At 42.5% G+C, this 25,729-nt stretch overlaps 3 protein-coding genes across 3 annotated transcripts in view; all 3 read right to left on the reverse strand.

The window, feature by feature from the left end:
- Positions 1-831: 831 nt before the first annotated feature.
- Positions 832-4,550, reverse strand: LOC111860494 (DNA-directed RNA polymerases I, II, and III subunit RPABC1). The gene is made up of 8 exons (XM_023844242.2): positions 4,341-4,550; positions 3,465-3,639; positions 2,893-3,008; positions 2,716-2,796; positions 2,051-2,109; positions 1,601-1,679; positions 1,442-1,517; positions 832-1,056 (listed from the first exon to the last, which is right to left on the reverse strand). Exons 1-7 carry the CDS (start codon positions 4,395-4,397, stop codon positions 1,452-1,454), a joined length of 633 nt encoding a protein of 210 aa, XP_023700010.1. The 5' UTR covers positions 4,398-4,550; the 3' UTR covers positions 832-1,056; positions 1,442-1,451.
- A 2,076-nt stretch (positions 4,551-6,626) lies between these two features.
- LOC111860537 (glutathione hydrolase-like YwrD proenzyme) lies at positions 6,627-14,212 on the reverse strand. Its single transcript, XM_023844325.2, is given in 13 exon segments — positions 6,627-7,158; positions 7,653-7,737; positions 7,851-8,021; positions 8,225-8,381; positions 9,090-9,261; positions 9,579-9,666; positions 10,218-10,370; positions 11,229-11,426; positions 12,292-12,381; positions 12,384-12,447; positions 13,241-13,394; positions 13,764-13,883; positions 13,980-14,212. Coding segments are annotated over 13 exon segments (1,740 nt in total). The 5' UTR covers positions 14,026-14,212; the 3' UTR covers positions 6,627-6,916.
- Positions 14,213-15,931: 1,719 nt separating this feature from the next.
- LOC111860501 (WW domain-containing transcription regulator protein 1) overlaps positions 15,932-25,729 on the reverse strand; it is a 29,980-nt gene continuing 20,182 nt past the window's right edge. Inside the window, exons 3-7 of the mRNA XM_023844254.2 lie at positions 25,571-25,684; positions 21,641-21,855; positions 19,189-19,289; positions 18,555-18,664; positions 15,932-18,122 (exon numbers count right to left, since the gene is read on the reverse strand). Of these exons, the coding sequence (XP_023700022.2) occupies positions 17,974-18,122; positions 18,555-18,664; positions 19,189-19,289; positions 21,641-21,855; positions 25,571-25,684 (689 nt within the window). The 3' untranslated portion in view covers positions 15,932-17,973. The remainder of the gene's footprint in view (positions 18,123-18,554; positions 18,665-19,188; positions 19,290-21,640; positions 21,856-25,570; positions 25,685-25,729) is intronic.

The following is a 25,729-nucleotide window of genomic DNA, read 5'->3' on the forward strand; positions in this document are numbered from 1 at the left end:
AAGCCTCTGTGGCTAGCATCAGAATGTTGGTGCCCCACCCTGGGTTATTCCCTGTCTTGCACCAGTAGCATCTGGGATGGGCTCTGGACCCCCTGCAACCCTAAACAGGACAGGCAGTTTCAGAAAATGGATGGTAGAGAGCACCCTTGATGCTAAATTGCAAAAAAAGCACACTTTTGCTAACAATCAAGTGAATTGATTGTTGAGATTGACGAGTATTACCGACAGCGGATGGCTAAACTATGCCGCAGCCAGTATTTGAACATAGTGTCAATTTATTGGTCACTGATTACAGACTCCACTTTGTTTTATTCTTATTTGTGAAAAAAAAATTTGCACGTAAATAATAATCTTTGTTGCTGTAACCATTTAGTTTTCAGGAAAGTTTCGCTGAAATTTAGTATAATTTGATCATTTACAGTCACAAACTTTGATCTTGCTGAGCAACCTCTAAAAATCAATATAAAACCTACGAAAAAGTTTGCCAGCAATACTTTCTTACAATGCATCACAAGATAAAAGGGTGAATTCATTTTAAAATTTGCCCCATAGCTGTGCATCTACATCTGGCTGTAGGTGGGACAAAAGTCATCCAGCATGTTCTGCTCATTTCCATCATTTAAAAAAATGGATTAATCATTCCCACCCAAAAAAGTTCAGACCAGTCTGGCGAGCTCATACTGTACTTCAGGGAAGCAAATAAGGTAAGTAAACATTGACTACATCCTATAGGCTGTACTCCTTTCGCTCTGAGGCCGTGAGCTAACATTTAACGAAAGCCTGAGCTTAGCCACCGTTCCTATTACCTGAAACCACATTTCAGTATCTGAGTTCTGTCAAAAACAGTTGTAACTTTATTTAATATAAAAAAATAATCCAGCACAAAAAAATGAAGCAGTAGGTAATTCAGTGAACCAACACAACAGAAATAATTAAGGGCTCTTCTTCCTGGGGACTGGGAGACTCCATTCTCTTTCTCTGGGTCACAGCCCAGTAATCATCATTAGCAGTAGGGGATGGGTCAAGATATGCAGGGTCAGCACAGCTGCAGGCCATCTGCAGGGACACAGGAGGACATCTCAGGGGGTTTCAGCGTCGTATCTTTATATTATCCGAGACTAAATCACTAAGCAAGTGTTTCCCAATCTGGTCCTCAAGGAGCCCCAGACAGTCTGAGTCTTTCCTCCTTCCCAGCTCCCAGTTGGGAGCAATAATGTGGACGGGCTGGGAGGGAGCAAAAACATGGGGGGGCTGGGAGGGAGCAAAAACATGGGGGGGCTGGGAGGGAGCAAAAACATGGGCGGGCTGGGCGGGAGCAAAAACATGGGCGGGCTGGGCGGGAGCAAAAACATGGGCGGGCTGGGTGTCCCACAGAACCAGACTGGCAAACACTGTATGAAGCAACAGTGACACGAGAGAAGTTATCCAAACAGACACTCACTGCAGTCTCTTTACTGTACCAGCCTATAGGTGATATACCGTCCTGCCGTCTCACTCGGCCTGATGATCTTCACTACCTGGTGGATTAATGGAATAATTAGCACGTCTATGTATCTGTGTTGCCATGACACAATGAATTTGAGGGGGAACTGCCTCTCACCTGCCCCCGTTTCAGTCCGAAGTATCGAGCAACTGGGTCACCAGCTTGGATTCTGGGTAGCTGGCTCTCCTTGAGTTTGCTGAGGGTTAGTGGAGATCAGGAGGTAGCAAACGCCTTTATAGTAGAGTGGAGCACTGTTTCCCAACCCGGTCCTCGAGGACCCAGAGACGGTCCACGTTTCTGTTCCCTCCCAAGCAAAAACATGCACTGTCTGCAGGTCCCCTGGGGCCAGACTGGGAGTAGAGTAACAAAGTCAGATGACCAGGTTTAAAAGGGGAATGAGGCTGGTCTACTTTAGTCTAATTTGGGAGCTTAAGCCCAAGAACTCAGTATGTCAGTCACAAAATGTGACCACAAGCTGCACTACTAGTGTCAGGTGTGAGTACAGCAGTAATATGCAAACAGTGAGGGGAGGGCCAGGCATGGCCCCCCATTCCTGCAGAAGGATACTATCGCGCCAGGAGCTCGGCCAGCTCTTCTTTGGTCATCACGATGTGCTCAGGAACAAGCTGCCAGGGGCAGAAGGTAACAAGGAGGTGCCCATTAGAAGTACTCAACAATCACGCCTATCTCTGTCCAGGCACCAGTACGACAAGCAAGGGAACCAGTACATCAGGGACTTAGAAAGTACCGTCATCTCCCAACGCCTGGTAGGGTAGGAAAAACATGAGTCAAGCGGAAAAAAAAAGACTAAAAGTTCACTAAACTGGAAGAACAGATCAGGATGGGAGGGATAACCTTTTTAAAGTTTCCATTGAAAAAGACCGGTATTCTCAAAGCAAAACGAATGATAAACATGGAACTTTCAAAGAGAGGGACACTGGTACACAAGACAACTGCTGTTCTTTTTAAAACTCATTCAGCCCTCACTGAGTGGAACCAGTTAAGCGTCAGTCGGCACAGGACTGGACTAATCGGAGACCAGTCCCAAGAATAAAAACCTGTCCTCTTTATGGTCTATTCATGTGCTACTTGATCCACGTACCATTGTTCATTCTAATTCTCGCCACACAAAAACCAACTGCATGAGCCTGTACAATCAGAGCAAGCACTAAATCGAAATGAATGTGTGTATATAAAGGACGCTGCTGGTGCAGTGTGCTTCAACCCCTTACCTCATGCTCTGTGATGTTGATAAGAAGCTCCTGTTGGAGAAACTGTTCCAGGATGTATTTGGGAGCCATGTCTACTAGAGACTAAGGGTAGAAACACGTCAAATTAACCCACAATCTGCATCATCCTTCCTTGAGGACAGTAGATGAGACGTATGTTTCAGGGCAGAGACTGCGTACCTGCTTTGCCGAAGGCGTCATTCCCATCTGCACCACGATAATAGCTCGTGTGATATTCTCCTCTTGCATTCGCTGGCAATACATCTTGATGGTCTTAATGCCCACCTTGGGCTCTTCTGCAGGAGATATAATGGAACAGTCTTAGGTCTTTGTTTCATCATTTAATAGTTGTGGGTGTCTGTTGACAGCCCTACACCATAAAGGGAACCTTATGGTTTGAAAGAAATACATTCAGGTCTTTGACTGAATGGACTGGGACTCAAAATTCTCAAAGACAAAATTAAGAGGCGAATATCTAATATAGCTTAAAATATCAATATGTTGCAGCCCCATAGCACAAGGGGATATCTGAGACTGGAAAAGCTTGGAAAGTACAAGATATAGAAATAATACCCTGCCGAATAAAATCACCACAGAACAAAAAGGAGCCACGGAATTTCAGTGCAGGAGAAAATTTGGCTGTGAATTTCAGGAAGTTGATATGTGCACGGACTGCAAAGGTGGTTTTAGCACCATGAACATAATGAATGTTTTGGCCAGTGTCACGGGATGCAATGCAGTGGCTGACATACCAGGGAAAAAAACAAACATTTGGTCTGTGGGGTCGTCGTTGTGGGCGACCAGCACGGTGAGGTCAGTGCGCCGAGGTCGGCCCTCGCTGGGTTTGTCACCAAACTGGCCCTTGAACTCATCCAGGGTCTGGTCCAACTCATCCTGGGTCACTAGGTATCCACGGTCATGGCACAGCTGAAACGCAGAGACAAAATCTGTTATAAGTCATATTCTGCAGCTTCTAACAGCAGAGTCAGCGTATTTCTTGAAAGAGTATTTTTCAAACTAATTTAATAACAGAAAAATTATACATGTGGTCTTTATACATGTTAATACTTTTGCATATGATTCATATTTGTTACAAAAAGTGAAATGAATTGTTACACTGATGTACGTTCCGTAATTTACGGCATCGTTCTATTTTTATATTTCAACCACCAAAAACCACGACGGCCTACTTTTTGTTATCCTACTATAACAAGGACAGGAAGAAAGCAAAAGAATAATAATAAAATGCCCGACGGAGAAGTGACATTTTCCATTGTTATAGTTAAGAGACGACCGAGAAATTACAGACACTAATGCTTTAGCTGTATAAGATAACGTTTATTATAACACTTTCACTCAATAGTTTTAATATCGTTTCAATAACGGGTTTCTTTATTGTTCAATGTCGATGAATGAAAAAATGAATACAATGTTAACAGTTGCTAGGTCGCTTTGGTTTGCATTTGAAAGTTAATACATCTAGTTAGAGAAAAGTAACTATTTGTATTTCCACAGAAAAAGAAAATAATATTCATAATAAATGTAGTATAAATTATTTCCGTATAACTGCCAAAAATCGACCTGCCTATGACAAAAAAAACAAATTAAACTGAGTCGCCTTTACCCACCTGCATTATTGTTTTCCTAATTTTCCATAACCTATAAGTCTCTTCTTCGTCATCCATAATAAAGTTCTAGGTTTCACGAACTAAAAACAGAAGAATAAGGGGAATCGTACAATTATTGCTAATGTCCTAAACACATACGCACGCGTCTGGAAGTGTAAACCGGCATCCTCTACGAGGAGAGATCACGTGATGTCGCGATGAGGACCATGGAAAGGCGTCCATGGTTTCGCCTGCATTTTAAGTGCGTTTTATAAAGTAATTGTAAAAGATATATCCGCTTTTGTGATAGAAAAATGAGCATTTTTAACCATATAAATCGTTCCTGATTTCGGTAAAATACATGATTATGCAGTACATTTTATCTCAATATAGGTTAAACTTGTTTCTTTTTTATATTCGTATTACCTGGTTGGTGTACGGGTAGTATTGTTATGAAATGCTAGGATGCTATCAAATACCGTATTTTGTCGAAATAAATTAGATGTGAACTGCAGAAATCAACCTTCTTTTGAAAATGTCCATTGATCGAGCCAGCCATGCAACTTCTAATAGTTTGGAACAGCAGTTAGCTTTCAGCGTTTCAGACCTACCAAGGGTGGATGACTGGTAAAAGTTTGCTGGAGAACTGGCTTTTTTGGAGGTTGCCATGCTGGAGCTTCTGAAATTTACAAATATTCCCTATTTTAGAAGCTTTTTCTTTTAAGCTGGTTAAATTTCAGGCCATTTTTTTCAGCCAATTAGATGAAGACAAAAAAAACACAATTATTAAACATAAATGGATTGATTCTTTTAATTACATATCAGCAAAGCTTGCATGTAATGTGACAGTTGCATGTAATAATTGTATGTTTTGTTATTTGCAAACTTTGATTAAAAGAGTAACTTTGAGAATTTGGTTTTGATGGAACTGTTCAGGCATGATTTGGCCCTTTGAACAAGAAAATAATTACCACTGCACTTCTACAAACACTAAAAAGGAAGCTTATCAATTAATCAACCAAGCATGGTCTTATATTCAACAGCAAACATCCGTGATTGACCAGAATGGATTAAGTGGGAGACATGTAAAGATTAGCCGGTAGATGACCCTACCTGTGCAATGTAGCCGTGATAGAGAAATGCAATAAAATGGCAAAACTATTCTTTTTAGGGTGAATCTTAAACATGGATGTGTGAAAATAAAGGGCTTGCGGGAGGGTGAGAATCATGTGTGAGACTTGCCAGGTCTGACATCCCCCCCCCGGATATTTTTTGTGGTGAGGTAGAAAACAAAGAGTCCATAAAAATCTGGGGAACCTGTGCAAACACAGAGAGCATATACCATCTCTACAAACACACAGCCAGGGCTGGGGAGATCCCATCCATCCATTTTCTGTACAATGGGGGTCCTGACCCTAGCCTGAAGGCTATAGGCATAAGGCAGGGAACAATCCAGAATGGGGTAGCAACCCATTGCAGGGCACAATCACACACCATTCATTCACACATATGGAGAGTTTGGCAGCTGCAATTAGCCTCAGCATGTTTTTGGACTGTGGGGGGGGGGGGGGAAGCCAGAGTACCCAGAGGAAACCCCATGACGACACAAGGTATTTAGTTACCTAAGAATATATTTAATAAGCCATTTAAAAAAAAAAAACATTCCAAAATACTCAATGGACTGGTTTTCCTTTTTACCATTTGATGCACACGACTATATATTGACTGAGGTAACAATTTTAATTGCTTTGTTTAGATCCCACTTACTTTGAACGTAAAATATTCTGGTCATGATGTCTCCTACACAGCCTATTTCAACATATATAGTAATGATCTGTATCTTTCCTGTACTCTGCCTTACAGTACTTTATCTGATTTTGCTATTCAAAAGGTACACTGATTTGTTTTTGATCTTACAGTTGTGTGTGAAAGAGTTGACAGGTATCTGAAAGTACTATAGCACTATGTGTTGTTCCTCATCGTCTCTAAACAAATGAATATGACCACTTTTGTGATGCTTTTCAGCAGCGGAATTCCCTTTCTCATTGACAGAGGTGGCAAAGTTATGAAGCGTAATACCTGATAAAGGATCCCAGATCGTCATGCTGATGTGAATTGCTGGCACGATTATAAAGCTGTTCGGGGGGGCTACATTGTTTTGTGTTTGTAAATATCTACTTGAAGTTTGCTAGTTTGTCGACGTCAATGGAACTGAGCGAGTATAAATATTACAGCAACCCTCGTTGGAAGTGAATTTAAGAGAGATGGGTGATGGATGTATGTATTACATGATGCTTAACAAATAAACATTTTTAACAGATTTTTTAATGTTATTTTTTACATTTGTTTACATATCAACACAATGTAGAAAATATAAAAGGTGTGCTATACCTATTCAATATTGAATAACAGATATTCTGGCTTAATTTTCATTCATTTTCAGATGATTTTACAGGATGAATTTTGCAGGATTTTGCAGAGGACAAATAGGGGATAAAGCTCTTTAAGAAAAGAAGAAGGCAGAGAAGTCTAGACAACAAAGATAGGTGATGACTTCCAATGCTCTCCTGAGGACAAACAGAGATTAGTAGACTAGTCTAGTAGCCCACAGCACAGCCGTCTGCTCTGGGGTCTGACCCCGCCCACAGCACCCTGGACGCTGTGTTTAATGGGCCACTGGCAGGTTCCCACCAAGTCCCCACTGCAATCGCCTGCCCGCGTCCAAACTGCACCCGCTCGTGCCCCAAGACCGGCCAGAAGATACGGTGACCCAAGGCTTGGAGGTCTGCTGCCACTTCCTCGTCGATGCCGGCCTCCACCAGCAGCTGCCACCCCTGGGCTGCGGCACACAGATCCGGGTCACATGGCCGCAAAGCACCAACCATAAAAAAAATTGGGTGTATGTGTCAGTGATGTCAGCATAAAATGCCAAACTGCAATCTGCGTTCACTGTCAGCACACACCTGGTCATCTGGTGGGTTAGGTCTCTGTGCCTGTGATCAGATGGTTGCTGGCTCAAATCCCATGATTCGCAAAGTGATTTCACTGTTGAGTCCTTTAGCAGCAAGGCCCTTAAATCCTAACTGTCTAACTCTACTTTCTCAATTGTACATCACTTTCGATAAATATAAATAATATCGAAATAAAACTGAAAAATATGTACTCTTTTATTAATCATTATTTTATAATGTTAAGTGTATATGAGAATATTTAATCATCATTACAGCTTTACAAAAGGAACGGAATAGTTTCTTTGAGATTTAAAAGGGTTTTTCCCAGTAGATGATGCCAGAAATCTCAAACTGGACTCACATTTCAACACGAAACACTTACCAGACTTGTCAAACTTTACAAATATCCTAGGGGCATCCAGGGCCTCCTGTGGATTCATTCCAAAGTCCAGCATGTTGAGCAGCACCTGCGGAAAGCACATCAGGAAATCTAACGGACTGTTCCTGCTCCATCTGTCTGGCAAGGACAGGATGTGCCGGGGGCATGATGTGTGTGCAGCGGGCAGGCAGACTCGGGTACCTGCACGTGTCCCTGGGGCTGCATGAAGCCGCCCATCACTCCGAAGGAGCAGAGGAGCCTGCCGGAGACGGGTTCCGTCAGCAGGGCTGGGATGATGGTGTGATAGGGCCTCTTTCCTGGGCTGACGCAGTTCCCATGACTAGAATCCAGGGAAAAGTTTGCTCCCCTGTTCTACAAAACGTGACATTTAAATACAGAAAATGTGCAAGGGCATCAAAAAATACGGTGGAACTTGCAACCTGTTCCATCTGTACAAAGTGCTTCAGTGATACTCGTACTTCGAAGAGTAAGTCTGCCCCCCCCACCCCTTTCTTTCCAGACATATATCAGCACTTTTGGAAATCATACGAAAGCCAGATAGGGACGCTGCTCACTTGAAGGGAAAATCCACAGCCTTGAGGAACCAGCCCAGTGCCAAAGCCCATGTAGTTGCTGTTGACGAAGGAGCAGGCGTTCCCGTGCTGGTCAACCACACTGAAGTACACAGTGTCACCTCCAGGGGGCGTACCATGTGTGCTTACACAGCTGGCTCTGGGGGAAAACAATACAGAAACTTCGCAGGAAAAACTGTAATCATTTCATTTCGAGCAGCAAAAAAATCCAGAGAGCATCACCTGCTTAATTACTGTTTACTGAAAATTTGGCTATTAACTCATCATCTTTTCAAAGCAAATATGTGCTTGTACCCCAAATCCCTGTGAAACACTGCAAGAGGTTTTTTTTTAACCAGGAACAAATTAACAACTAGGATGATAAACAACTAGGACTGTAAAACAGAGATTATAGAAAAGTAAGTAAACAGTCATCTAAAACAAGGCACAGCACACACATTGATAAGGAGAGTGAACATGGCAGGCTGGTCCTAACCCAGGGGTCACCAACATGGCGCCCGCGGGCACCAGGATGCCCCCAATGACAACATGAGTCACCCAAGGACCAGTTCTGAAAATAGCACAACTCACCAATGAGCAGCATCTAAAATTTAATTTTATCCTGTTGCTATTCTTCTTTAATCACATTTGCATTTATATAGATTTGAAAACAATATCTAAAATAATCATTTAAAACATGTTTATTATACATATAGTTTAGATAAGTTTAGGACCTAAACTTAAACTGGTAGCCCTTCGTATGGCTCAGTACCCGTGAAGTAGCTCTCAGTTTCAAAAAGGTTGGTGACCCTTGTCTTAACCCAAACAGCCAGTGCAGCAGCCCTCCTGGATCGGAGACGACCTTTACTTTGTCATGTTTATCATCTGGGCACGCTGTCGGGCATAGTCCTTAGACAGGAGTCCCTCCACTGGCACGCTGACCTTGTCAGGGTCAGCACAGAATCGGGCGGCGTCGGACACGCTCAGCTTAATGGCCTCGGTCAGGACATGCAGGTAGGCAGCTGTGTTGTGACCCATCTCTACAAGCCACAGCGACAGCCAACAGTCAAAGAATCACTTTCACCACCAAGGAGAGAACATCTAGACATACTCCCTTCACATACAGACCAAAACAGTATTATTTTCTGGGGTTATTGATACACACATGGACCCCAACGTACATAAATTGCTAAATGACACTGAGCTTTGAATATTTCATTGAGTTTCTCCCCGATTTAAGTGATTGTAAAACATGCTAAATCCACTATTAGAGCTTCCATGTCTTCCATGAAAGAAGACATTTACTACTGTATTATAATTAATTACCAAGTTGATTACTGAAGAATGAGAGCTGTACCTCTGATGGAGAAGTTTTGTAATATATTGAGGATAATGAGGGCTGCTATTCCCTGTCCATTGGGAGGAATTTCCCAAAGTCTTACTCCCTAAAAGAAATCACATGCACATCTACAAGTTAGTTTATGGCCCTCTAATACGACTCGTAAACACACTTTAAATATTAGGTTTCCACATTCACTCACTATGACAACATATACAGAAAACAGATGAATGGATTTCATAAAACGTATCAAAGTAATGAGTACCAAAGAGTACATACCTGTACAGTCAATTTTCATTACCATTTGTAAAATTTGATATGAAAAACGCAGTCAAGTTCCAAATCTCTTGCAGAATTCTTCTATAATAACTCTGAGTGTGACATTAAATGGGAAATAGTATATAAAACGTTGATAAAGACAGAGGTGGGTAGTTCAGGTCCAGAGAGTAAGAATCCAAACCAAGATTCTGTTCAAAAATACCAGTTGAGTATCTGTGACTGTGACTCTTTGTACTCAACTGGTTGGTTGAAACAAAATCTTGGTCTGGACTTTTACTCCCTGGACCGGAATTACCCATCTCTGCATATAGATAGTAAAGTAGCTATATGTGTCCTTCAGTTATTGCGATTGCCCAGATGGTGCCAGCAGCCACATACTTTGTAATCGGTGAAAATGGGCACGACCTCAGTGCCAGCGTGGCTCTTCAGGTCCAGGAAGCTCATCACCCCACCGTTTCTATTGACTACATCCACGATGGCCTCTGCTATCCTGCCTTCATAAAAGCCCAATTTGCCATGTAACGCAAGCTCCTGGAAGAGAGAATCAATTTGTTTTAGAAGAGGACATCTAAAGTACCCTACTGAGAACCAACAGGACAGTAAAAGAAGTTAAAGGTGCCATATTATGCTCTTTTTAGTTTTATTATAGATTTACATGCTTCAAATGTTCCAAAAACATAATTGTCCTCGTACTGTACATCTGTAAGAAATGCTCTGCTACAGCTTTAATCCCCACCCCCAATGACCCCAGTGTGCTCTGATTGGTCAGCTTGCTCTACATATTACACTCCTATCTTGCAGTCAGAAGAGAGCTTCCAGGTAGGCAGCCAATAAGGATTGTGTTATGAGGTGACCTCACCAGGGCTGGAATTCCAATGAAGCATTTCAGGCAGATTAGAGAATAGCAGTCAGAATTACTTCCATTGGCATCTACTTTGGGCCTTAAGACTTTGCATAATAGGGCCCCTTTAAAGCCAATATTAGATGAGGGAGCGTTTCTTTCACTCAGTCTACCTGACAGGTTCAGTGCAGAGGTCCTGATTACAGTGTGTCTTTTTAAGAAGATGCTGATCTTACATAATAGGGAGATTCATAAGCCTCTTGGTACCCACATTCCCTGAAGCATATTTGTACTAATTTAAGAATAGACCTAGACATTTGATCTAGAAATTTTCCACTTTAAAGTCTAATAAATATTAAACAATCAGTCCATCAATCAATTAATTATACTTTGAGTGATTGAGAAACTTATGAAAGAGCCAACTAAATATGTCCACTGAGAAATACAACTACTGACACAAACTACTCTGAGACACAGAGTATGAAATGTTTCAAGCTGCTCCATCTTCTCTACAGCAATACTGAAGACTTACTGACTACAATCTTTACCTTGAACGTCTGAGCCAGAGCAGGGTTACGGAAAACCTCCCCATGCCGTGGCGGCCGGCCGTCGATCAGGAAGTCTGGACTGAGATCCGTGCCAGAAACCTTTGCCCAGTTGGCCCAGTGGTGCGCTGTGACCTCAGCAATAGGAAAGCCGGATAGGGCTAGCTCAGTGGCAGGCTGAAGGATCTCACCCAGGGAGAGCTGCAGTTCCAAAACAAAGTGTCAGACAGACGAAAGAGGCCAAGAGCTACAAAAGTCCCCGGTGGAGCCCAGGCACCAGGTTCCAGAGCTTCAGTGTGAAAGCGCCGATTATAAACGGTTCCTACTCATCTCACCTAGCACAGGTAATGTTGCAAATTTACACCTGATCACCCCAACTTGGCTTGCTTCCTATTTAATAAATACAGAAGCTTAGCCAATCACATTCATTGTGTTAAAAGAAAACTTCAGGAACAAATAGAACATATGATGACTACCTGATCATGCAGGCCAAGAAAACCAAATGGTGAATTCATCCCTATGAATGACTGCATTTACATGAAACACAGTAGTGACGTTGGCCAGAAGTAGAGGAAACCTGGCCACTAGAAGACTGGCCATATTACATCAGTACTAATTCCACAATAACTCACAACCATGGTGTTACTGATGCTGTTCATGGTGAGTCACGAGGACATCCTGACAGCAGCAAAAGGAAGAACACATCAAAGTATGGACTCCACACTTAGCTGAATATAAGCAGGTAAAAATGATGTGTGCAGTGCAAGACATTAATTATGCTGACTAATATTCCTAGATTTTTAGACAATCCTTAAACACTGCATGTACACCCGCATATCTGTGCCTGGGGATTTATTATTAATTATATCCTGTTTGTTATTAATGTATATTACAGCTGTTAAGGGATGTTAGGATGTTAAGGTATACATACATGTTTATGAATGTTTTATGAATACTTAATGAATACATTATGAAGGTGCACTGAATGTTTTATGAATGCAATATAAAAGCATTATGAAGGTGCAGTTAATGTAAAGTGTTACCCTTAATTGTATAAATATTGCACCTTTTTGCTTCCAAAGAGTTCAACAGTGTCACACCAACAGGCAGCAGACCCGGGGACAGTGACGTTCAGGGCATGGAAGAGTGGGGGGGGGGGCTGGCCTCATCAAAGCCCATTCCCTGCAGCACCTCTAAGGTCAGCGCCCTGGGGGACCGCCCACTGCAAGAGGAAGGGGGGGGGGGGCTGTCAGGTGATATGTTCCGTATTACAAAGCAGTGGAATGATCAGGCCTCCCATTCTCCCACTCTACAGCTACCCCTCTGACCGTCCACATATCCAAATTAATACTATAAAAACACGGATATAAAACATCAAAATCACAAGCACAGTAACTCCTCACCCGTTAATTCATTTCTGTGCTAATTATCTTATACACACGCATATTATTAAATACAGTAACCAATCACTACCACACACCACAAAACACAAGATTATAACTTTGGGTTGAGCATGGGGGGGGGGTCTCCAGTGATTTAAGGGGGTCCAGGGGGTTGTACTGGCTGGTTTTGATTATTGGGGGGGGGGGGGGGGTTACAACCCCACCATCCACACCCATAATTTATGCCCATGACATAACATCACATTGTGAGAAGGAGATGTCTTCCCTGAACAGGAGAGGGATTAGAGAAGTGAATTATGGGAGATCTGATTGATTCCAAACCCTGTGTGAATCACTGATCCCCAACAGAGTCATTTTCATTGATGATAACAGTGAACGTACAGGAAGAGTGGAAAGCTATGTGATGTGTGAATGTGTCTAGGAAATACACAGAACATCCAGTTCCACATCACAATAAAGATGTGGAAATACATACCAAATGTGGGAGGTTAGCAGTGGTTTCCTTAGAAGGGATATCCTCTGCTGTGTGCTCCCTGCCTGCTGAGACGATGCTCACACTGCAGAGACCCCCTTGTGACGTGGCCCATCGGCCCAGCTGAAGGTCCTACTTACCTGCCGTTCAGCCTGCGCACTTGGCCGGTGCGGGCCTCATAGTAGAGGCAGAAGCAGTCTCCGCCCAGGCCCGTGCTGCACGGCTCCGTCACGCTCAGCGCCGCTGCTACAGCCACCGCTGCGTCAGCCGCATTACCCCCCTGCTTCAGAGTGTCTGCCAAGCACAGGGAACACACAGGATACAAATGTTCATTTTTTGGCTAGTGGCAAAAATTCCTAAGTTCCAGCCCTGATTATCGCCCCAAAATGCTGCCTGAGTTTCCAGCTGACTTTGGTGGCAAGTTTCTATACATTTCGTTTTTCTTCCAGTATCCTCATGTGTCTAAATGGGGAACAAACAGCTTTTCGCTGTGCAACTCCTACATATTTTACGTATCGATAATACATAATCTGATAATAGTGTTTGCATTAAAGTGATGAGTTCAAAAGGTTTGCTCCAGTATTGACCTTGACATACGTTAATATTTTGTCTTCTTATCCTGCCACGCCATACAGCCATATCTCTACCATGTACAATACTTACCAAGCCCAATCTGTGAGGCGAGCGGCTGACTTGAGGCGTCGCAGCCGTTCAGGCAAACGACGGGGGAGCGGCGAGACATGAAATGCAGCATGATCCCCTCCGCAAAAGCCACCATGCACTCTGTAAAGCACGGATTTCAACGCACCATTTAACCATGAGCTTCTTTTTTTGGAATAAAATAATTTGTGAACATTATTTGATAGCGAGTCTCACTACCGGCAGCACAGGATTTATTATGGACTGTAGAAATAACCGCCCGCATGTGGGCCGATCTTTACTTCTTCATCTTCTCTTTAACTCCGGCCAGTAAAAGTTGTTTCTCCATCCATCTAGACATATGACAAGCTTAGAAAACTAATGAACAAGCATGGGCGTAGTTTTGCTATCAACACTGGCGGGAACCAAAATAGTCTCGAATCCCCCGCCCCCAATGTCCCGACCATCCATGCCCAAATCTACGTCCGGGTGAGCAAGCGATGCAATAAGTTAGAATTAACATTATAACAATTTTCCTTAATGCACGCATATAATTGTCACGCAATAATATTTACGTTCAAATATATTGTGCTTACATCAGTGGACCCATGGGCGTAAATTATGGGGGGATGGGGGGGTTGTAGCCCCCCCAATAAATCAAAATTTACCACCAATGTTCCAGCCAAAGTTACGCCCTTGAGTGGACCAACCTTGCAGAGACCCCGTTACGCAGTGGCTCAAAGTCTTTAGATTTACAGCACATCAAATCCTAGTTGAACAACTTTTCACTTTGTGATTATTTTTGTACACTGTTTTTTTCCCATTTACGGTGTCGAAAGAACACCCTGTTCAGCAAAATTCAGATTGAAGTGCGAAGTATCTCTGACCAACTGGCCAGATTAATCAGGCTATGTACAGACTGGGGATCTCTTGACTTTACCCTAAAATGGTTTTATAAGACATTTTTATTGATTTTGTATATAACAATTTAAATGGAACATGTAACTGATAGATGTAACAGTTATACAAAGTAATTACTAATTGTAAGATTTTGAAATACAGTTTATCTGAAGAGCGAAAGCTATACCGCTTCGGAGTTTTGAATTTGGTAACTGGACTGCCAACTCTCCCGCACTGGGTGTGAGACTCCTGCATTGGGTCCAGTTTCACGCTAAACCTGTAATTTCTCTCGGAAATCCAATAATTCTATCCAACCGTAATATTAACTAGGCGTGAGCCAAATATGCGGTTGAAACGAGTATCCGGTACTAATAATGTGATTTTGACATCTTGTCATCAGGTGAATATCCGTGTCTACGCTCATTGGCCTGCTACACACACACACACACACACACACACACATATATATATATAACCATTAGCTAAAGGATGTCCTCCTAGGAATGGGCGACACCAGATTGTCTTTTTCATCCGAATCAATCCTGTACCACGTTTGGTGAGGCCAATACTGATATACTACCAACTCAGTGTTAGCCCAAGTTTGGAGTTAAAATTTGCCGGGGTGGTGGGTTGATAAAGTTCCAATGGAATTTGTGTGAATATAGTGCATTATAAAGGCCAATTACTTCTTCACTTTACCGCCTGCGCCTGACAGATTGTGTTCATACCGCGGTCGGTGCTGCAGGCAGCGGTGATATCACACCCAACCAGCAGAGGGCAGATGTACTGCAACGAACTCAAACACGAGCAGTGCAATGAAATGTGTAAAAGTTTACAGTTTTAAAGTTACTAGTCTGGGCTTGGGCGGTATTAGGTTAATATGGTGTACTGCAGTATTTTTAAATCATTACGACAAAATTAACCGCGATCTCCCGCTGGGCGAATTTCATCACCAGTATTTCAAAAAGCTGGAATATAGTGCTACTATTTAAAAAACCGTATACTTCGATATGATGTCTGGACAATATGAAAAATCAGACATGTGGGTACCTCCGACCCTCCTCGTACAGCTGCTCACCAGAACTATAACAACACCGACTACTACTCTACCGTTAGGATGACCATCCATTTGTAATCCATGTCAGCTAGAATTAACACGTCAAATGAAGACAAAACTGTACAAAACTTTATTTGCGTGTGTACCACGGTTGTTGCAAAATACTAGTTAATTGCGGCTTCCCGTATTGACACATCACAATGAAACAGTAACAATGAATGAACAGTATCACAAGTAATGATACTAAAATTATTTTATTTGATTTGAAACAATTAATACAATAGTTACAAAAGTTTTTTTTTTTTTTGCTGATCTTGCTCATTTTTTGAGATTACATTTTCGGTGTGAACTCCTTGTGAAATTACCATGAGAAATCAAACACAGCTATTGTTAGTGTGATTCCAGGATTCACCAGCATGCCACCAAGAGTCACAATACTTTGAAAAATACCGCAAACACAAAACTACACTGAGAAACAACTTAATATTTCCATTTAGGAACCAATGTAATACCATTCAAGTTAGTCATACTTCCTTAAACGTCACATACGTCATCGATCATACTGTATTTACTTCCACGTGCTCCAAAACGAACTCTTAAAATTTATTTTAAAAACGCAGTTTCTGCTTTGGAAATCGAATCACTCCTCCTAACAGTATCACAATAGAGGCCATTTTAGCCTTTTATATGGACGTCCTCCTTATAAGCAGATGGGTCCACGGTGCATTGGTTTTACATTAATACAGTGGTAACACTTTAGTGATAGCAGTTCCCATTATTTTAACCTGATGGGCTGATAGAGGAGAACGACTTTGCACTGGAAACGGATTCTGCAGTTTTACCGTCCTGGTTTTTAATTATTGTTTTTCATATAGAGTCACCGCATTCAGATTGCCTTGATTGGTTGAACAGAAGCGCCCTCTCGTGGCTCCTCCCCTCCCAGAATAAATCAAACCGAAATAAAAGGAAATACAGTTCAACATGCAACACAAATACGAATCTGAACAATCAAATGGAATCGCAGCATAGTTTTAAAAGGAAACGGCCCCATACATTTCATTCTAGTATCATTTCTTTACATATACAGCCTATTTTTATTCACGTGGCATGAAACACGAAACATATTCCCTGCTGTTCAGGTGTTTAAAACATTTGGCTTTAAATCAACCTATCCTGCAATATGAATATGATCATACTATTTGTTCATTAGGCTATATGGATCACAATATTGCAAAATATTTTGCTAGAATATATATAACCACACAGCTTTCTGATTACCCAAATTATCAATAGACTTAACATTACTTTCATATTCAGATCTTATTTAATCCACAGTTGTAGTGCTTTTAAGTTTAAATTTATTAAAAACCCTAAAATCTCTCTAAAGAATCATAACTTCCGATAAATACTAAAATGCAAACTATATTAACAAAACTAAAAAAGACCTTATGTTAAAGAACATATTTGGATAATTTTACAGTATAGGAAAGGAATACTGTAGCATTCTATATATATATATATATATAAAAAAAACTTTTAAAAAAACATAAAAGGCTATTTGGGAATTTCTTGGCATATGAGTCTGGTGCAGTGATGTTGAAGCCGCAAAAAAATTAACAACGTGTGCAGATCTGCTAAAATACCAATAAACCTAAATCGACTTTAAAGAGGTTAAGTTATAAAGCATGTAACATGTAGCATGTCACAGGCACTAAGAAAGGCATGTTTGGTCGCTGCAAAAACTTTATCTTAAGGCTTCTGAGCTGATTTTGAAATCATAGCGGCCATTTGCTGGAAGACAGGATGGAGCTATTTTCAGAGCAGCGCAGTGTCACCACAGACAGAGGGCGCCACCACAATCAGCGCACAGACACTCATAATAAGTCTTTTTTTTCTTCTTCTTTTCTTCTTTTTTTTTTTTTTTTAAAAAAACCTGCTCTGGATATTGCTCTCAGAAATAGGAATGAAGTGTAAATACTTTGCACGTGGATACACAATTATGGCATTAAAAGCAAAGAGCACAATGTAGATCTTCATTTTGAAAATACTGCATTTCGTGGTGCTAAATGTAATACCTGCCTATTGCATATTACTAAACGAACAATGTGCCTTTGGTTAGTGATTTTTTTTTCTCTCATTTAGGCTGCTTTGCTTTGTAAAGGATCCAAGCGTGATCTTTCAGGCAGTTAATGGAACCGAGGCAGGATTCGGGGAAGCCCTGCCTCCCCCCTGCCTCCGCTTTGGCCCGGTACCGAGGCAGAAAGGCTGGGTCCTGCTTCAGCACCACTCCTCGTCATTGAGGATCGGAATAAGCTCAGACTGCTCCAACGTGCCGAGGTCCACGTCCGTGCCAGGCAACGAGTCAAGGAAATCCAGAAAGCGGTTTGTCTGTGGTACACCCATAACGCCTGGGTTCAGGCTCTCTCCTGCGGAAAGGCGTGCCGGTTAGGGTATCAGAAAGGTCGCAGGGTCATTCAGATGTGCAGACCACCATGTGCATGTCTTTGAGACCATCAGCAAATAACAGGTTTATCTCCATTTAAGGTACTTATTTTTTATTAGGTGATTTCAGTGTTAGGTAGTGTGTATTTCAGCAGAACCTGAACAATAAACAGGCAATACTGAAATTAAATGCTGTTTGTGAATAGACTTCTTACATTACGATGAAATGCCAGAATGATAGACAGTAACAAAAATATGGATATCATTTAGCTAGCTTTAATAATGTTACATTTTCAAAAATTGTGGATCGTTATTCACTTCTTTGTCTTAGGTCTGGACAACCATAAGCCTGAAATGATTTATACATCGTCATGGCTTGGAATTACGGTCCAAAGTGAAGTGGCGAGTATAGGTACCTGTGTCCATTTCATCCATGCTTAGGAAGCCCTCAGGGGTGGTGGGGTGGCTGCAGCAGCCCAAACCCAGGCCGCTGTCGGTACTCTTATCCCGGGAGTGATAGTGTCCGCTACAGGGTCACAAACACAGGGGCTCTTAAGCACAGTACTCCCTACCACCAGGGGGCGAGACACAGTCCAAGCCTAGCTCGGCATTGCCTTGATGGACAGAGAAAGAACTCTATGGTGAATTCTGGGCGATTCACACAACTCGACAAACATCAGCACTATGTTTTAGAAGAGGGAAATGTTAAAATTTGTGTGTGCTCCATGGGATTTGAACCTACAAGCCTTGGGTTGTTAACACAATGTGCTACTTATTGATTTTTTTTTACTATGGTATTGCTGTGTAAACTGAGACCAGGCAGCAGTTGACTCACCAGGGCCTGAGAAAGCTGTGCTGGGAAATCAGACCTGCAGACGGAAGACTGATCTGCTATACGGAAGCTCTGGAAGCTAAACCCTCTCTAGCTTTGTCACGCAGCAACAAAAAGAATATGGTTCCTAACAAATATACCTCAGCCACTCAATGAACATAGTCAATGGCCATAACTTCTGATTGAAAAATGTTTGGCAGAAATATGGCAGAACTTGCCTGATAGCATCGGAGCTGTTTGTGGGAATGGTACCCTGAGTCATGGCAGTGGGCGCCATGGTTTCGGATTCCATAGGAAGCTGTCGGCACAGTGCCACCTCCTGGGAATTAGAGGGGAATTCACAGGCAGGTTACAGCTAGCAGTCATCAAGGCGAGAGGCATTTTCATTTCCATCTGAAACTTCACTCGGGATACTGATTCGGGAGATTATAAAGCTAATAACTAAAAACGCGATCAGTCGGCAGAAAATACAGGATATACACCTTTTTTATATATATAAATGAACAAAATGAAACCATTGTGAAATAAATACTAGCACATCATGCTGCCTGATCACTAGAGGGAGCTGCAAACAGTGACCGGGAAAAACAATAGGAGTGAGCCGAATATCCGGTAGAAACGAATATCCAGCATGAATGAAGCATTCTTTCCAAAGCCGAGTCTGATCCGATCAATACTGACGAATTTCCATGTCCGTCTTTAGCGCTTCTATCCCTTTTCTGTTGTGCGTTGTATTATGTGCGCATTAAAATCTCTTGGTTAGACATAGGCTTGGGCAGTATTACGGTAACAAAATCAGATCCCTCCCATGCATACTTAGACAGCTTGTGTACTTTACGTAGTTCAAGTTGCACTTACTCTTTCTCCCTCGCACACATTTTTATACTGCGGTATACGGTATTTTGTGGTATGTTCAAACAACATGTTGATTTCTTAACCTATTGGCCTGTGTGTGCCTATGGATTTATATGCTGGTTTGAGATGTCCTGCAGCTTAACTACAGAAAACTGTAAGGTTATTCTGCATGGCAAAATACACTGTAAATACGATTAAAAACAGTTGCAGTACAATTTTATATTGGTTGCATGTGCTGGGCCAGTACTGGGCTAATCAGAATATAGATGGAACGCCCCCCGCCCCCACTCAACAAATCTGCCCGACCCTCTTTTACCTGTTAATAAATTTTATGGCCCGACTGAAGACTACAGTTGAGCTATGCAGTAAGACCGGATTCACTGTAATCACAACTCGCGTCATGAGGTGAGATCAATAAGACAGAAAGTGCACGTATGTTCAGAAGGCAACTAAGAGGAGCCTTCCTCAGATCTGAGCTTTCTACATACACATAACCACATCCTAGGAGACCTGAAGCACTTGTGTTGTATAACGAGCCTCTATAGAAGTGTCTTCCAATCTGGTCCTTGGGGACCCACAGATAGTCAACGTTTTGGCTCCCTCCCAGCAAAGTGCAAAACTGTGGACTGTCTGGCAGGGAGCGAAAACATGGACCGACTGTGGGTCCCCGAAGACCAGATTGGGAAACACTGCTCTGTAGCTGGGGTGTCACACTGCTTATTTTGGAGTTTGACACCCCTGCTCTGTAGTTCTAAAGAACTGAAGGAACTTAAGTAGAAAGAGGAACCAGTGACCCGATGTGAGATATGTGGGTGAAGAACAGCATCAGACTGAAAAAAAAAATCAGTATTGTGTGCAGTGCTCAGATATTCTTCACGAGGTATTTTTTTAAAGAACAAAATGTACATTTCTCTACGTTTACCGAGGTTCAGTCATTTAGTAGATAGAAATCTGGTTCCTGAGTTGACTGTGGGGACAAACTGGTATCTCAGCTTCCAGGGTACGGCATGGTTGTGCAACAGGTCAAGACAGCTACAGAGTGAAACTGGAGACCAGCGAGTCTCACGGCTATAGCGCTATATTGAGAGAGGATTCCTTTCTGTGACGCTACAGGTGAAACTGCTGCAAAGGTGTTACTCAACAGGTAAGTATTTCACATGGAAGAATATATTTTAATAGCTGATAGCTTAATAAATGTTAAGAAATCAGAAACATTATAAAGTTCAACTGCAGTGACTGGATGCCCAGAAATACTCTAGGCATGACAATTTTAAGAATTTCTTACCAGGAGAAACTCCTACTAGATGAGATGCCTGCTTAATGTTCCATTGGTCACTTAGAAAATAATTAAGTGTTCTTGGAGAGCACAGATATATAACAGGATGTCTGCAAGTTACAAACATTCTGTTAGTGGGCTCACCCTCTCATGAAGGAAAATGCAAACTGGCAACAGTTTTGCCACTAGAGGGCACTCGGGTTTGCCCCAACTTGTGATTAAAAATAAAATCTGTGCATGAAAACAAAGGGTAAATTTCAACCATCTGAGCCTTCAGCTGGCATCCTTGGCTTTCTAAAGAGTCACATCTGAAGGACTTTTTTGCTGTTTAAAAAGTAATTCCAACAGTGCACATCTGACAAGATAAGGAAGGATTAGAATATTGTGGAGAAGATACTTGTAGTCGAAGTTATGAAAAGAAAGACAAAAATACAACTTGGCATTTCTGTGACTAATGGCTGTCTACTTTTTTAGTAAAAGCTGATCCCTGCATCAACCACATATCGGGCACCACGTCGCCCCCTGCTGGTTCGGACTACCTGTCTCCTTAGTTCCTCCTGTCGCATTTGAATGCACTCCCGTTCCAGCTGGATTCGCTGAAGCTGCATCTTCTGCTGGTGCTGCTGCTGGGTGGCCAAAGGCTTGGGCAGGTTCAGGACACCGGCCTGTCCGCCCGGCTGGGAGGGGGGGGCGCTGGGGGCCATGGGCGGGGCCGGCGGCTGCTGCAGGTGTGACTGGTGGTGGGGGGGCATCACTGTCAGGGCAGAGGAGGACAGGAAACTCAGCCATTGGCTGGCAGTAACGTGGGACAGTGCTTTGTGTTCCTTGCAGGAAACCAGAACCAGAAATGTGCTCAATGTCCATAAGTAAGCGAAACCATCCGCTCACTGTCCAGTGATGCATGGCTCCCCGACAGCTGTTAATGTTTCTCTGTAGCACAGCTGTTCCAGGAACATTAAGCTGCACAGCTCTGGCCTGGGCCTGACTGCTATGCAAAGTCCTCTACCCCTGCATGCTTAGTCAGCTGCTGATTTGCTTATCTGTGCATTATCTGCGCTTTTGAGATTCACCAAAAATAAACTTATGATATCCAAGAAGCTCAAAGATGTTACAGTTGAACGTTTATTGTTTGTCAGGATATGCCATCCAAAATGTATATCTGCTATTAAATGACTAAAAATCTATTTATTGGACATTCACTGCAAACAATCAAGTATAAAAGTTAGTACAAAATAAATGGACACAGGAACACGTCAGTAACCTATTTAGTTCTTTAAGGAACACAAAAAAAAACATCACATTTAGCTGAATCTTCAAGTCTCACGGTACCCCGCACACGGCTGTTAGAGCTTAGCGTTGTGGTTTAGTCTCTGGTATTCTTTCAGGAATGGACAGAGCGAAATGAGTGCGAACTCCAAGGACAGTGCCGTGATCCAGTGACCGAACAGAATGGAGGAGTGGAGCAGGTCGGATTGCGGCTGTGAGGGCCCTGATTGAGCTTCCAGGGGGCATCTCACGAAGCAGGATTTCTCAGTTAGCTGGATTAACTTATGCTAGAAGTCCAGTAAGAATGCTTCTTGGAAAGTCATGACTGTCTAATAAGCGTTTAGGTAAGAAGCATTCCTGTTGGACTTCCGTCTAAAGTTAACCCAACTAGATGGGCTACAACATGACCGATGCTGTTTAACGAGAGCGGCACCACTATGGGTTAAAGCTAACCCAACACATGTGATGTCAATGGAGGATCTGGAGATCCATAAGAACCACACGGACAGGGTCTCCCCCTTGGACAATCTTATCCAGAAAAGCCTGTTGTGTATGCAGGTTTTCGCTGCAACTCCCTAATTAGATTACTAATTAGAGGACTGACTGGCTGAAGAGTCCTCACACCTGGGTTTGAACAGCTGACCTAAAGGTTTTCCCATAAACCTGCACACACACCAGCCCTTTGCAGATAAGATCGCCCACCCCTGATCTAGCATATATAGACGCTCCTCTACTTACGAATGAGATATGTTCCAAGCGGCCGTTCGTAACTTGAAATGTTCATAAGTCGTTATTCAACATCATTTTGAGGGTATACGCAAGTACAAAGAACTAGGATGCTGGGAGTACGCACGCTAGTAGCTGCTCCTAGGATGCTGGGAGTACGCACGCTACGCTGCTGCGCGGCGGGAGTAGCGGCCAGAAGTCGTATTAGGCGGAATTGGCGAACAGAAAGAAAAAAAAACGATGTTGGCGACAGGAAACAGGAGCCCAATGAACACAATTTGGACGTTTAATCCTCTTCGTTTGCATGTCTGAAAGTTTGTAAGTAGAGGAGCGTCTGTACTTCCTCCCTGAGGTATTAATTCTAATCTTAAGAACAATAAAAGGCCCTTATTCTTTTCTTGCAACATCATTTAATTACATGTTTTTTTGTCCCATTTTTCTTGAAGAACAGAAGCTGTCTGGGGAGAGTGTAAAACCCTCCGTGCGTGAAATCACAATATAAACACACCTTGCACAAGTAACACCTCCTTTAAAACCAGATGTAGACATTAAAATTAAACAAAAGCCATCTGTCTCTCCACCTCCTTCCACATTAAACCCACCTGCAAGCTTAGCATTCTGATAGTGTTCAGTGTTTCATTGTACATGGGCCGAACAGTCCGTCCTGAAGACTTTCCGTGGTGTGAAAATGCAAGCTGTGATATACAAGATACCTTTTGATGTTTCCTGGCACTGGTGACTAAGAAAAGTCAGGATGATATCCATACTGTGTCCTTTATTGTTTATCATTAATTTTACAGCTTGTGGAAATTCATCTAAATGGCGAGATCAAATACTCTTTGCTGAATAAAATATTGGAATCAAAGGAGGAAATGTATCATAATGAAAATTCCTACCTAGAGCTTTTTAAAGTCCAATAAAATAAATTGAAAAACTAATGCTAACGTTCATTTTTCCAAGCATGAGACTGATATTCAAACTGTACCATTAAAGAATGAATCTGACTCCAACCCAGGTCAAAACTGATTTTGTAACAGTACTAACAAAGAGTAACAAAGAAACATGGTGCGTGAGTTTCAAGATGCCGTCTATCACTCTCATTGCATGAGCTTCCTGACAAATTTGACCTGGACACGTTCGCTCGCGATCGAAGCAAAAGCTGTACTGAAAGTAAAACGGAGGAAAGAGATAAAGAAAAACTCGCAGGTATTTTATCACACGCGTCTGAAAGTGCTGGCAGCTGTGGACTCGGCGTCGCTGAAATCCGCCACCAAGGCCCCAGTGCGGGACAGCTAATCACACTGCATGCTGTGATACCAAAAACAATCAAACAAAACCCTGGGTGAAGATAGGAGGGAAGAGAGACGGAAAAGGAGAAAAAGTAAGAGAGGATGAAAGAGGAGAGGAAAAAAAAAAAGTTGGTGCGAGCAGTTGTAGATCAGCGGGAGAGAACTTTGGCTGAGTTGCCAACACAGGCTCGATTGTTTAACCTACTTCCCAGAAATGAGTATTACTTATCCGATTTAGTTGCAAAGGGACATTTTCCAGACCTAAAAAACTGTAACGTATTAAAAGCTAAAGGTGATCAGCTGCTGACAGGGAGTCTTTGACTTCACTGAGCAAGCACTGAACCCAGAAGCGTCATGTGAGCAGTGCAAGGCGCAAAAGGAAGACTGTCCTTCATTTTACACTGGAACTCTGACTGGGATGAAGATCTATTGCTTATTGAAGATCTTCCTGGGTGCTTCTCATGGTACCTGCTGCGATTTCCCCAGCCAATTACATATTATTAATTCCACATCCCAAAAACACCTATGAGTACTATTTTTAAAACTTGGGAAAACTTCTCTACCTCTGTTCCAAATGCCCCATACAGTTTTCCAGTTGGCCCAGTTATAAGTAGTTGCTTCTAAAGATATTTTGAGACAAATATAAGCTATTATAGGAGCAGTACACTAAGATGTTGAATATCTACCACCTGTATCTTTCGTTCGCTTGCTTGTTTGTTTGTTTATTTGACTGCTCCTCAAGGCTTTGCCAAACTGTTACGATGTGAATTAAGACCTTTCTGAGGTAATTTCACCAGCTCTCACTGAAGGGCAGAAAAGGAAAAGCAGAGTAAAGTCTCAATCTTTGATGTCTCCATACATAAGTCCAGTGGCCTTCTGCATTCAGGCAGACCGGCAAACACAGGAACACGCAGGAGCCGCGGCTCCAGATATGAGCCGAAGGAAATGCAGTCTGGTGTCTTTAGGTTATCAAAGGGGTAAATGTTGATTCTCAGTCTTGGGTTGACTGAGCTGAGCTGAATCCACTATTCAGGAACGTATATAACACATTGCTAAAGCAGTCTTTAGCAATACTAAAATGAACACCCAAATCTTCAGCATTTGGGTCTCTTGGTCTGTTATGCAACTTCGGTCTGTAAATTTACCAGTGAACAGGGCCAGTGCAACAGAGCTCCAGATGGTACTTACTGAGGTGGGCATCCAGACGTGGGTCAAACCAGGATGTGGTCTGAGTTTTGTGGTCAATGAAGTACGTGTCTCCCTGAGCGGTCACTGCCTGCTCCCAGCCCTCAGGCAGTGGTCCTGTTCAAACAGCAGCATCACAGCAGCACTGATCAGTAAAACCAA

The sequence above is a fragment of the Paramormyrops kingsleyae genome, chromosome 15 (assembly GCF_048594095.1).
Source record: "Paramormyrops kingsleyae isolate MSU_618 chromosome 15, PKINGS_0.4, whole genome shotgun sequence".
In the NCBI taxonomy this organism is placed as follows: Eukaryota; Metazoa; Chordata; class Actinopteri; order Osteoglossiformes; family Mormyridae; genus Paramormyrops; species Paramormyrops kingsleyae.

Excerpts from the sequence above, each read along its gene's own strand:
- LOC111860494 (XM_023844242.2), bottom strand. The coding sequence starts at position 4,397 with ATGGATGACGAAGAAGAGACTTATAGGTTATGGAAAATTAGGAAAACA. Across the intron at positions 3,009-3,464 it reads AATGTTTGTTTTTTTCCCTG|AAGAGCCCAAGGTGGGCATT; the intron begins GTATGTCAGCCA and ends TATCTCCTGCAG. Across the intron at positions 2,110-2,715 it reads TCAACATCACAGAGCATGAG|CTTGTTCCTGAGCACATCGT; the intron begins GTAAGGGGTTGA and ends TGCCCCTGGCAG.